Source organism: Homalodisca vitripennis, unplaced genomic scaffold (assembly GCF_021130785.1).
Source record: "Homalodisca vitripennis isolate AUS2020 unplaced genomic scaffold, UT_GWSS_2.1 ScUCBcl_3331;HRSCAF=8805, whole genome shotgun sequence".
Lineage (NCBI taxonomy): Eukaryota > Metazoa > Arthropoda > Insecta > Hemiptera > Cicadellidae > Homalodisca > Homalodisca vitripennis.
In genome coordinates, this window is record NW_025779504.1 from 19,747 (window position 1) to 34,522 (window position 14,776).

General features: G+C 32.3%; 1 protein-coding gene across 1 annotated transcript in view; it reads right to left on the reverse strand.

The window, feature by feature from the left end:
• LOC124372504 (probable ATP-dependent RNA helicase DDX23) overlaps positions 1-14,557 on the reverse strand; it is a gene marked incomplete at its 3' end in the record, with an annotated part of 34,142 nt that extends 19,585 nt beyond the window's left edge. The window contains 5 exon segments of the mRNA XM_046830904.1: positions 545-752; positions 7,516-7,679; positions 8,973-9,117; positions 11,132-11,364; positions 14,371-14,557. Coding sequence (XP_046686860.1) covers positions 545-752; positions 7,516-7,679; positions 8,973-9,117; positions 11,132-11,361 — 747 coding nt within the window.
• Positions 14,558-14,776: the final 219 nt, after the last annotated feature.

The window sequence follows — 14,776 nt, forward strand, 5'->3', positions numbered from 1 at the left end:
TATAGTATGGTGTAAAAATAAAAACAATATTAAAATTTATAAAACTATAATTTAATTTTATAAGTAAAAAATGAAAATACTTTTTCACTTAAATGTAATAAAATCAATTTCAAGTTTAATTTTACATTATGCTTTTAAATCTGATGAAATTTGGAGAGAATATTGTTTATATTTTATGTTTGTCTAAGTCTGTAGTTTTAAATAAAAGTAGGCTATTAAAATTAACAACTGGCTTAAAAACTAATAATGTCACACAGTATATAGAACAGAACTAAAAGTATTATATTTCAAGTTGTATAAAACAAAAATTATGACATGCACTACTCTATTCTGAGTTTGTTTTTGTGGGAAGCTCTTTACAATAACCCCACACTACACTCCTCGTGCACTAACGCCAGTCTACCATTGTAAAAATTGGATTGTACTGAATTCAATTAGAACAAATATTATCTATATTACTTGGAAGTAATTCTACATTTTTGAAACTATAAAAAATTAAATACACCCGAACTCTTTGTACCATGCGATCCTGAGATACACTCACCTGGTGCCTCTCCTTGTACAGAGGGTTGTAGTCAACAGAAGTATCTTCCGAGGCATCCCAATCAAAAACAAACTTACGGTCATTTAATCTTCTTACACGTCTCTTTTTCTTCACAAGTCCGAGGTATCGCTCTTTGATAGCTTCTCCTTCTTTTTCTTTATCCTTATTCAACTCTTTGTCTTCTACTGTAGTACGATCCCTTGGACGTCTGAAAAATTAACTATTTTAACGTAACTGTTTTTAAAGTTACATAAAAATACTAAATACGAAAACTGATTTTATCCTTTATCATAATTACAAACCAATCTGTAGTCTCCTGTACGATATTCCATGATAATGAGATCTAAAACATAAAGTTATAATCTGAGCTATAATGTTGTACAGTAACTGATTGAAGTCACTGTCACAAGAGAGAGAATACTCTTCAACTAAGACACAGCTGCTCAAAAATCTGCTGTACTTTATCGTTTTGATCGACTAATCTAATTCTGACTGGTAAAAATTTTGACATACAATAAAGTAAAGAATATCTTTTTTTACCAGACAAAGTTAGGGCTAAGAAGCCCTCTCTAATATTTAACCTGTGACCAACGGCTTAAAGGTGATATCCGAACCACCATCAATGACCGGGTAGGTGAGCTGCTTGCAAAAACAGGTTCACTCAGTTGGTCACCCATCCAAGCAACAGCCACGTTGAAATTGCCTGATGACAGACAATAGACAAGTTCTTCATTCGCATAATCTTGGAGATTAATAATGCGTCATGTGGTTACAATAATGGTTAATTATTACAAATATTATCTTTTTTGTGTACTTATTGAGTAAAAGGGTCTCTTTATCAGCCAGTCAGTCAGTTGCTACTTTAATTGTGCAGGTGTATTCTTCAGTTCTTCTGGCAGAAGGTTAAACAACTTCGCTCCAGCATATGTTGGTTTTTTTGCTGAAAAGATTTAAGTGATGAGGTTGTAAGACAAAGTTGTAGCATGTCTCATGTTATTGTGGTGTATATCTAGATGTCTTGATTTTAGACGAGTAGAGACTGTATGCAAGATAACTTCTTGTGTATACAGTGCCACCACCGTTAGAATTTTAAGTTCGGAAAATGCTGTTCGGCAGCTTTCTCTGTATCCAAGACTCGTAAGACATGTAACAGCACGCTTTTGTTGTATGAGGACTCTTTCTAAATTTGCCGAAGTCATTCCACCCCAAGATGCTATGCCATATCTTACGTGAGACTCAAGAACGGTGAAGTAAGCAGTTCAAGTGTTACCTCTGGAGTACATACTTGATTGAGTCTACGCAGAAAATAGGTTCCCGAACAGAGTTTCCTGCACAGCTGGTCTACATGTGGCTTCCAAGATATATTGGAGTCAATTACAATGCCAAGGTGCTTTGTATTAGTTTTAAGATAAATACCAGTTATTCCTATATCTAGATCCTTGCCTTTGGTTTTAAAGACTACTTGGACAGTTATTTCTTTGTTAAGGACCAAGTGATTAGGAACACAGTATTCTTTAGTAGCCGTAAAGGCTTTGTCTGTGTTAATTAATGTTTGCTCTTTATTTTTTCCTGCGGTTGTGAAGACAGTTTCATCTGCATACATTATTGTTTGACAGATTCCTTGTTGATGAGTTGGTAGGTCATTAGTCAGTAGAGGGAATTGTCAGAATGAGGTAGGAAACTCTACGGAAGTATGAGAGGAATACTTTTACAGTGTTTGTAATCATCAGAAATGAATATATAGCAAAAGATACTTTATTCGTAATGCTCTATATTTAAATCAATTTTTTCAAACAGTGGAAAACAAATTTATAAAGTAGTACTGTTCGGCTTAGAAAGTGAAGCAAAGCCTATTCCCAAGCCCAATTTAGTATAATCTTGAGTAACATTGGAAAGTTATATTTGAGAGTTATTCACAGCAAACTATTGGCATAACAAAGAGGTGGGTATGTGAGAGAGAGATATAAACCCTAAAGCATTAAAAATTTAAAAACATACCTATCACAGCAATCCAATTTGTCTGGAATACAGCAGATAAATGTTTTACTTTTAAATAAGCTCATCTAATTAATTTGTTTTATATTTACTCAGATTTATTATATACCACTAGTGTGGTATGCTCTTAAATCAGATTCATCCCCCCCTAAAGCCAAGTACTAGTTACACCACTACAGTAAAACTGAAAATTATATAAAGATAAACAAATTATCAGCACCACAATAATTTGGACTCAGGAAAATTATAACTCTGAACTTGATTTGACAATGCTGACAAATTAATTCAGAAACCTTGGATTGAGTGCAGTACACTGCTGATGTGTTCTGTGATCTGTACAAGATATTTGACTGTGCAAGTTGGTATACTTCTGGGTATGCTTTAAAATTATTATCCTCTTATACTTTTTCTGATCGTAAACTTTTCTTAGGGAGTGGGGCAATTTTGGCTGGATTCGATATTATCTATGTAACATATAACTAGGATATGGCATTATTTATTTTATGTTCTGTATTACTTATGATATTTTAGGTTTACAAACACAATTATAAATTCTCGCTGAATGGCATAATCTTCAATACTTTTTAATGCCATTGTAATACAGGCCTAGGCCTGTTTCAAATCCTAGGAATAGGATAATCATTTACGCCTATATTCATTGGGATCTATAATTTGATTCCTATTTCGAAGAATAACTTCAATTTTATCAACATTTTTCACCAAGGCTTAGTTAGACCTAGATTTTGGAACTCTTCTTGAGTGAAGACTATTTTAAATTTACTGTCAGAATCTTCTGAATTATTATAGTCTACTAGCTGTTTCCCGCGGCTTCGCACGCTTTTCGTAAGTTTTGCCCGCGTATGAGCATTTCTGGTTGAAGTAAATTATATTTCCAACCCCGATGTAGATTTTACCTTGATGTCACGATCAAGAAAATATGTCAAAAATGTATTGTACATGCATAATGTATTTTATTACAAAGTGGTCTACCACTCAACCTTTAAGTTCAACCAAAAATTTAGTTTAGACAATTATACATCATAACTTAGCGCCTTCAAATAGTGTTTCACTGTTTAATATACGTATCTATCTCGTAATTGCAGGTTATAATGTGCAGGCGCTTTGAAAACTTTTCTTCATTTTATTCGTTTATATTCACGACATAAGCGAATAATTCAGATAATAACTATCCTATCTTCTAAGTTAGACTAAATTACGGATACATGTGAAATTTGATTGAAATTGGTTCAGTCGTTTTGGAGTTTATTGGCAACATACATCGTGACTCAAGATTTTTATATATATAAGATAAGCCTGTTAATTTTCCTGTATGTAATTCAAAACTGCATTATACATCTAAATCACCACATCATCATTACAATTGTAATAACTTGAAAGGTTTTAGAATAAGATGAAAAAGAAAACTGGCACAGTTTAATAACCTGCCACCTAACTCACAGACTACGCCGGCAGCTCCCAGATGGATTGCAGCAAAGTCTGATAAATTATATAGGTGAAATATACTGATTTTATTTCAGTACCTATTGTATTATTCTACTATGTTACAAATTCAATGTGCTGATAAAGATAGAATTGAATTGAATTAATACATACCACATCAAGCACAATGGATATTAGTTATGTAGTTTTCAATGCATGTTGAGCCGTATTATTTAATTAATTGTTTATTTATCATTTATTACTATAGAATTCTAAGATCATAAACTGTATTATTTCATAACAAATATGTTCTAAGGTGTTTTTCCTGAATCTTAAAATGTAATTAAGTTTAAAAGAAGTAAAACCGTTGCATTGTCTAGATCACTAAACTCATTGGGGGTTAAATACATGCGCTACACCTTCGACCTTCAGTGGACAAAACACCGAAAGACGTGCGTTGTGGCTCTGTTCATTGTTTAGCAATTACTATTTATTTCGGGCCTTTTCCACTAGAATGTTAGATTTGGCACTAAATTGTTTTCGCAGTAGTAGCCTTCAAATAATATCAGCTGGAATCCTATCAGCTGTTACTTATTTGATCTTCACTTTGTTTTGTTTGTTATAAATGGCAATCGGTTGCATTTGTTGATAGGTGACTATAGGCCATAATCTATGTTCTTCAGAACTTAACAGATTATTATTAGAAAGTTGCAGTGATGGAGAATATGGTGACAGTGATATTTGTTTGATAATGAATTAGTTTGTGTTTGTATTAGAATATGTGTACAATCCCGAGTTGTGCCAAACCTTCAAGAGACAAACAACCTGAATCTTCAGGCAAGGTTGACATTCAGTATGATTCTGATCTAGATATCATACAACAGTCACTGGAACACTAGCCAGGCTAGTGATGACTAGTAATGACTATAATAATTATCCAGTACTAAATTCTGTCAGTGAAGAACCTGAAAGGCTGCATTTGGATTTTAGCAGCCTCGAGACTGAATTGGTCTCTGTTGATACTTTATTGCCAAATATTCATTAACATTTGCCTTCTATAAATTGTAAAAAGCTAAAATCAGAAACTAAAAAGAAAAAATTGTAAAGTTCCATAGTTAGGACGATAAAAAAAATATTGTCGAACTTAAAATAACAAATCAAAAGAAAAAGAATCCATTTTATACTGGCAAGAAGTTCCGAATACAAAAAGAAACATTACTTTCATTGCTACAACACCAACTTTCATTGCTTGATCTTGACTTATCTGAGAGGCTGGATTCCAAATGTATTGAACAAGATGTATTTACGCTGTTCTCGACGAATTTTTAAAATTATTGTTCAGGAAACCAATGATTATGCTGTTCAGGTAATAAATGACCCTTCTAGAAAAACCCTAAAAAGTGACGCAAATTGGACTTGTATTACTAAAGATGAATTGAAAACGTACATAGCCCTTGTTTGATTGCAATGAGCCAAGTAAGAAAACCACACCGAAAAATAAATTGATCCACTACATAAATAGTAAAGACCCCAATATACTCAAACAAAAATGCTTAGGGATAGATTTCTAGATTTTTATACTTTTATCATAAATCAGTGGAATGCAACCCAAAAGACAAACTCATACAAATTAGATCTCACTTGAATTATATTCAATTCAACCCCAAAAAAAGAGCGAGATTTGGTATAAAAATTTATAAGATTTGAAAAGAAAATTCTGGCTATTGTTCAGTTTTCAAAATTTACATTGGTGAAAATAACTTAGTGAAGAGTTTCTTGCAAGTGAGTCAGTTGTACTAATACAACTCTGAATTTGATGCAGCCCTACTTTGGCCTGGGATATAAAGTATTTCTGGACAATTGGTATGTCTCGCCCTTGCTTTTTGTAGAGCTTTGGAAACAAAATATACACGCTATTGAAACTGCTCTAAAATAGAGTTGGCATACCTGAAATTTTCAAAACAATTGATCTTGAAAAAAATAATGCAGTGTACAGGTCATCAAATGGTATTTTGGCAATTATGTAGATAGACAACAAAGATGTTGTATTATCTACTTATCACACTGATCTGTTGTTTGAAGAAACACGTACTCGGAAAAGAAAACACGGGGCTGAAGAAAAAGTAAAGCAAAAGTTTTGACTGATTACAACAATGGAATGTTCGGTGTAGAAAAAATGGAACAAATGTTATCCTGTCTTCCTATCACGCGGCACTCAATAAAGGCGTATAAAAAGATTTTTTTATTTGCTTGACCCGGCCACACTCCTTTGCAGTGTACAAGGTAAAGCCCCCAGTACCAAAAGAGAAAAGACATTACAGAGACTACAGAATAAATCTTACTAAGCAATTACTTTTGTCGTCACAGCTTCCACACAGAACATCACCAGGACGAACAGGACAAACTTTAGGTTAAGATCCTCTTCAACTGCAGAGAAAAACATGGGCTCATTTCCCCCTGAATATTGATAAACAAAGAAAGTGCAAAGTTTGCACATCAAAATTGAAACTGCGTTCATCTGAGAATGCTTCAACGTGCTGTCACATGTAGACAGTGAATGCTTCAAAGTCTACTATACAAAATTGCTCTACTGAAAAGATGAATAATGTGTATATAGTGTTTTTTGAATGTGTGTATATTGTGAAAAAATAAAGTTCAAGTTTTAATTTTACTTTACCATTTCTATTTCATTTGTCTTTGGATATTTTTACTTCAGAGTGTCCATTAACAAACGTAAGACAAATATTTTAGTATATTATTCATTAGTATAGATTTATTATAGTATATTAGTTTAGTACTTATCTAAATAAATAAATGCTTATAGTATTACATAAAAATATGTTTTAAAATAGTGCAGTTAAAACTCTTGCAAGTAAACAATATATGAGCCGCAACGGAGCGGCCTACTGCCTACCGCTGTAAATAGCTCTGGCCACTGGGTGTCACGTATTAAGGTTTTTTCATCGCCCACAATGGGTTAAATGCACTTTATATTAAATAAGACATATAAAAAAACCATATACCTAAATAGGGTATAAAACTAAAGTTATGTTCTTTGTTAACCTGGAATTGCTTTTAGTTTTGTGACAATTCACAAGTTGTGGCTATGGTAGTTTAAAAATATGTCTAATAAAGTTAAAAGTTAAAGAAAAGCATTAAACGTTACGAAACAAACATAATTTAATGGTATCTTAAACCTATTATCTTTCTAAATACAAAAATGTCCTAAGTTATTGAAAAATCCAAAATTCTTATTACAAGAGTCCAATAATCCATTTGTTTGTAAAATCATTATTTTTTTCACAATTTCAAAATTGTATCATTCACCACACTTAACACATGAGAGGGCAGGAACTACACAAACCACAACACTAGGGATGAAACTGTGCCTCATCTTGTAATTGCTTTGTGAGACTAATACTATTGGATGCCATATATAACAGCATATGCAATCAAAACAGTACTAGAAGAATATAATATTGAAAACAATTTTTACATAAAACCAGAAATAGTATCAGAACTAAACTTCTTATTACCTAAACTCTTCACGTCCCCTATCATCATTCTGCTTGGTTGCTTCTTTTGCAAAATCATCCCTTTTGCGTCTCTCTTCATCCTGCTTCTTCCGTATTTCTTCAACTTCTGCTTGTCTCTTTCTTAATGCTTCAGCTGCTCTTTCTTCCTTTGTTAGAAATTTTGGCTGTACACAAATATACGAATATTAACCTCCTGACAGATGAAAATGAGGAATTATAAGTAAAACTAGTTGATATTAGTAAACATCTTACAATTAATCCAAAAAATTGTCTTATTTATATTACTTTGTTATTTACTTAATATTAAATCTGTTAATTTAATTATGACTGATATTTTGTGTTGTTGAGTTATGTCATGCTTATAACGAAAAGGTAAAATTATTATTATAGACACTTACCATGGTTAGGTATTATCAACTACGAAACATATTCAACAGTTTGTATCTGTTCTATTACCCAAACAGAAAACCTAAGGCACAAATTTAAACACAAAATTATTCAAAAACTGAAACTCAGCTCTGAACACACAGCAGAGAGGCTTCAAAACTGAAACGTGCACTTGAAACCAAACAATAACATTAGAGTAAACTCCAACAAAGCCTCAAGTATGACATAAAAACTTACCTATCAAAATTTTCAGCAACAGACAACTGTTACATCAATTATCATCTAAATATTGAACATTCTTTTAATAATTAGGTCCAACCACTGTACTTTTGGTTAATCTTGTAATATAACATTTCTGCATCTCAACAAATACCTACCAATATATTAATACCCACCAAGTACTACAGTAAACAAATGTTAATTACTGACACAAATAAAATTATAATTCAATTTTTATAATAAATCAAACAGCAATATTTTAGTTATTTTTTTTTTAAGAACACAGACACTGGATGTTGTATTTAGGCTTGTAACCATGAAATGTTTAAATTAAAACAACAAATGAAGGAGAGATTTGGAATAGTAAAATTCAAACAATTTGGTTTGGGAGAGGCCACGATGGCTGAGACATTAGTCAGTGGTCTCAACCTTGTACTGTACTGGTTCTCCCCCTTAATTTCCTTCCAGAGGCCAGTATTCCATTTAAATTAGTAGAATAAGGCTGAGAAGGTAACTGGTCTCTTTATAAAATCATTTTTTCAAAATTCTCTACCATTTCTGATCAGAACAAAATAATATTAAATTTTAGGGGAGATTTGAGGCTTTAGAGAAAAATTATATCCTGCAAAATGATTTCAGACATTTGTGCACAAACATATTGAGAAAGCAATGAAAACAGCATCAACATTTCTAATACATAGTTGCTACAAAATTACTATTGAAATGAGGGGTGAAGTGTGGTGAGGTAACTGCCAAAGCGGCCAGGCTTGCAATGATATCTCACACTGTAGTGTGAATCTTGTATAAACTATGAAACCTAAAATGATTGCACTAATTTTATTTTCACAAACCTTGCTTCTTTCAGCTTCTTCTGCTTGTTTTTTAGCCAATAGTTCTTCTAGGGAAAGAGGCTCTTTTTTAATCACTTGTGGTTCTTCTTCTATAGGTTCCTCTTTTTTAACAGTAAGCTCATCTTCTTTTTTAACTGGAACTTGGCTAAACACACATAAAATTTACAAACATTATTTTTTTTAATACAATTGTTTACAACATTTAATCTATATATATAAAAATGAATGTTTGTGTGTTTGTCCTTTATGAAATCGTGAACTATGTGTCCGATCATTATGAAAATTTGTATGTGTATGTATTTTTCCACGGAGAAGGTTTATATGCTATGCCCATTGATGTAACTCGCCACTAGGAGGCGCTTTCAAAGTTTTCGAAGCGCCTGCACATTATAAACTGTAATTACGAGATAGATACATATACGTAAACAGTCAAACACTATTTGAAGGCGCTAAGTTACAATGTATATTTGTTTTTAAAATACATTTTTTGTTGAACTTAAAGCTTGAGTGGGAGACCACTTTATAATAAAGTATATGTACGTATACAATACACTTTTGACAAATTTTCTTGATCGTGACATCAAGTCAAACTATACATCGACGTTGGAAATATAATTGTTATAAATAAAATATAATTCACATGAACCAGAAGTGCTCATACAGAGGCAAAACTTATGAAAAGCGTGCGAAGCCGCGGGAAACAGCTAGTTTTATGTAACCCAATACACTAAAACCAATATACAATAGTTCGTACTTTTTACTATAATAAGTATTTCATAAAGCAAATTGATGCTTTTTCCTTAATTTATTTGTGCATAATTACTATAATTTAATAAAATACATCACAGTCTAGTGTATATAAATGTGTCAAATAAAGAGATTGGGGTTTGAATACAAATAAGTATTACTTATTAAGTGTAATACCTTGTAGCATGTTTCTCTTAACATAAATTCTAATCTTAGGATTATTATATTCGTTTTTATTCAATATTTATGTTATGGGTTATTCAGTACAGCAGGTTTAAAAGTTATGTTAGTATATAAATTAACTTTTAGTCATACATTTTGTGGTATTGTGAGATGAAGATGGTATTATGAATAAACTGAATATACAGAGTAAATACAAATTCACACTTTATATAATCATTTCTTTCAGCTTGTATACAATTTGGCTTGTATTCACCAAAAGGTCTTACTGCGATATTTCCTGTTTACCAGTTTTCAGTTAACACTAGTGCAGTTGATAGAAATACAGTTTGTTATCTTTACAGAAGACAGCTTTCATTCCCTGTTCATAAAGCTTACAGAATTCAAAAATTTTGATATTTCATTTGAAAACTGCTATTTTCTGTGAGTGAACTCTGTATTATAAAACTTATTATGCTTACGAGATTTTGGTAAATAACAAATTAATTTGTATCTTTATATAAAAATAACAAACATCATCATGTTTTTAAAATATTTATTGAAATTAATATTATTAATTAAAATAACAGCACAAGTTGGAAGGAATTCTACAAAAAGACATCATAATATTAATGGAGCAAAGTAGAAAACATTTCAGACATTATTATTTATTGGTTGTAGCATGAAACACACAAACATTCAGTGAATAAGAAATTACTGCTAATAGACCATGTTATTTAAGTAGTTCTAAAAGCCATACAGTGGCAGCAGCACTACGCAATGAGTATTGATAAAGCAGCACAAAGTATTGTTTGAAGGCACTTGAACTTTTTATTAGAATCTGGTTCCCTGTTGAAGTGCCTTGGTGCTTGACCAGGAAAGGGTTAAAATATAAAAATTTGTATTTTCTTTACTCTATCTTTAAAATTATGTATAACACTTTAAAATTTACTACATTAATATAGACTTTTCCAAATGTTTGGATTGTTTGGAATTCAATATTTTAGAAAGTTATGACTATTGTTGAAAAGCTTACTTTATTTAAATATAAATTAAATTTGGTATTTTCTGCAAGGTTATATAGTGAGTGTTTTCTAAGTATCCAAAACACATCACATCTATGAATAAATAGATTTTGGATGAATTATTTTTAAAATTTCATTAAACAGAATGTCTGGTTTTTAAAAACTCACAACGAACATTTTTTGACACTACAGTTTTTATTACAAAACCTGGTTTTCTAATACACTTACGGTGGAGACGCTTTCCTGTCCTTTGCACGATATCTTTCTCTGCTGCGACTTCGAGATCTAGGTTTGTCTCTTTTTACATCATCATCTTCTCTCCTTCTACGGTCATCCTTTCTCCTTTCCTTCGATCTGCTTCTTGACCTTCTTCTTTCTCTATCTCTATCTCTTCTGTCTCGTTCTCTATCCCTTTCCCGACTACGACTCCTCCGAACACTTTTCTTTTCTAGTCCCATTTTCTAAATTAAACAAACATGAAAATGACAAAATGATTTTACTTGTAAATATAATAAAAATTATATAAGCCACCTAATTTCTTACTGAATGCTTAATTTATAATAGGCTATACTCTTGATTTAAAAATAACACACAATCACACAACAAACTCATATTCTCAGTCTGAAAAAAACAAAATGACCAATTATTAGAAGGAATCAAATTAATTTCCTAATATTTTAAATACTCACGTAACCTGCAGTCAATCACGTAAATAACTTTCATAACTAATTATGTGTATTAGAATTAATGTATTGTGATTGAATAGCAGAAGCGATTGTGAATGGTACTGCACAGGGGGTTGATGTTTACTTAATTAAGCTCTTCTGACCAGAGAACGCTCAAATAAGCTAACAGCCGGCAGATAACAATAACACACATAGATAACAAGAAGCACAGTACACATATATAACCACAAATTTCCATTTAAATTTCAATTATTAAAAAATAAATTTAATTGTGATTTCCACTCTCTAAAACCATATATATTTTTGTTCAGGAGAATAAGCAGAATATGTTAATAACAACGACATTTTGCTTGAATATTCTGGCCTTTAACCACATAAATACCACAAAATCAACTAAACAATAAATTTAACTAGCTAAGATGCGGCAGCAAAAACACTACGAAGTTTGGGTAGGGTACGATAAGCGAACCCGGTTTTTTATATAGAAAAATGTAATCATCGATACCTAATATTCCCATCTCAAATCCTAGACTATCAATCGATATAAAAGTATCTATAGTCCGCAACAACAAACATATGTTTTAAATTAAAATGTGAATTTAATGGTAAATATTAAGATCAGCGACTACCGCTCCGATCGCCGTAAGGTTTTTCGTACTAACACAGGTTTCGTACTAACGTAATTTCACCGAAAAAAATAGTCCCGATTATCGCTAACATATAAAAACCAGTTTTTACGGCAGTACAATGTTGGCAATACAAAACACATGAATAACAAGATTTTCGACTATCAAACTAAAAACAATGGCCGACCATGGACGTTTTGATGAATTGACAGTAGCCACGTGACAAACAGGAAGGTTTCCGATTGGCCGGACGGGTCACGTGACCTATAGGACGGCTTCGATTGACCGCCAGACGTACACAAACAAACCCACATGGACAAGGAATAATTAGTGAAGTTATTGACATGGCTTGCGATGGTTCTTGTCACACGCTAAAAAGACCCTAGCTTGCCTATTCAAAATTCAGATCACGCGATGCTTGCCCGCTTCGCGCTGCTTGCTCTTTTAGAAAAAAAAATTAACTCGAGCTTGCAAAGTCCAAGCCCAGATCACGCATGACTGCTTACACACACAACACTCAGACAGAACTAACGCAGGTTTCATTACAGGCAAAAGATAAGCGGCGCGCGTTTATTACTGATAAGATAAGACGAGTTTATACTAGAATTAGTACATGGACTACTACCCTACGAACTAATAACACCAAAAAAAAATGAATAAATGCATTATCAGTCAGGTTTTTTTAATTTTAATTTTTTCCAAAAATTTTTTTTGGGGGGGGGAGTAAAACGGCTACGGCGATAATCGGGACTACTTTTTTCGGTGCAATTACGTGCCCTACGAACTAATAACACCAAAAAAAAACGAATAAATGCACTGTCAGTCAGTCAGTCAGGTTTTTTTCGGTGAAATTACGTTAACCTGTGTTAGAATGCAAAAAATTACGGCGATCGGAGCGGTAGTCGCTGAGCTTAAGATTTACCAATTTAATATTAACAGTGATCAAACAAACTATTATAACCAAAATTAGGAAAACTGAAGACATATTTGCTCCTCTCATAGTTACATTTGTTTCTTTCCAACAAATTTCACATAATGGGTTTTTCGGTACGAGTCCTACATGTTGAAGCAACGAAAAACATGTCTTATCATCTTTCAAAGCAATGTTGTGTAGTTTTCTAAAATTGACTGCCATTCTTAATAATCAAATGGGTATCAATTTACAATAACGTGACCATGGAAAGGTATGTTCATTTTTTTTTCCTGAAAACTACAATTTTTCCTGAAAACAATAGTGAAGAAAAAATTCGTCGGCAACGAAAATCAAAGGAGTTACGATTTTTTGAAATCCTCTGAAAACTCTGTTTTTGACAGTACCTCTGGCAATTTTACTGAAATGATGCTGACTAGTACGTTAATCCTGTCAACGATGCCTGCCCGCTGCGCAGTGCTTGCTCTTTTAGAAAAAAAAATTAACTCGAGCTTGCAAAAGTCGAATCCCAGATCACGTGATGCCCCTGATCCTTAACCCTCCAAGTGTTGTTCGACAAAATTTTGTCGGTTATTTTCCATCCTTAACGCAATAATGCCCAAAAGGCATCAATATAATACAATAATATACTTTCCCCCCAGTTTATATGCACCTGTGATAATAATACTTGGCTATAAATGCCCAACCCATGAAAAAAGTCCATTTTTCATGGTCACGGTATTGTAAATAAATACCATCAAATGTTACTTATGTAAAAGTGAAATATTACGTTACGTGTATTATTTGAGTGTTTACAGCTGTTGAAAAAGATTATTTAAGTTAATTGTTCAAAATAATTAATTATTATTGATTGATTATATCAATGGTTATGATTGAGTAATATTGTTTGTCAATTTCGATATAAAAAACCGGGTCCGCTTATCGTACCCTACCCCGAAGTTTGGTGGCACTCGCACTTCAGGTAGAAAGAGAAAACACCACTCAAGATAGTACCTAAATTCAATTTTTATCTATGTATAGCCTAATACATACTTACATACTTCATGTAATACAGGGTACTACAATTTTGGTGTGTAATAACGCTTAATTACATACCATACCCTGACACAATTAGGATTATAAAATAGTTGGGAATCTTATAAGCCTCTATGACTAGATTATTTCAAAGGATTGAAAATTAAAATATTTTTATTTTCATTTGTCAGAGAATAACAATCTACTTACCTTTATGTCACCAAAATAACGTACTTAAACAGTGCACTCTACACTCAAACACTTTTTAGAGTACATTCAAAAAGTACCAATGTTTTAACAATCAATTATTAATTCACGGATTTAATAAAACTAGTAGCTAACCTTAATTCCAAAAATCATAACAATAACGTATCAGAGACGAAGCTGAATACGAAGTACTGTGGTGGTCCATGATAACCAAACCACCGTGAAGTTAGCGTCACTTTATCGTCCAGACCGTCTAGTGCATCAATGTTGCAGTCATCTCAATCTGAAAGGCGTTAACAAAAATTCAAAAACTGAGATAAATTGTATAATACTAATTATAAAAACGATCTTTCACAAAATCAACACAGTTTTTTCTATTTATTACTTTCCACAAAGGTTTCCCATTAAA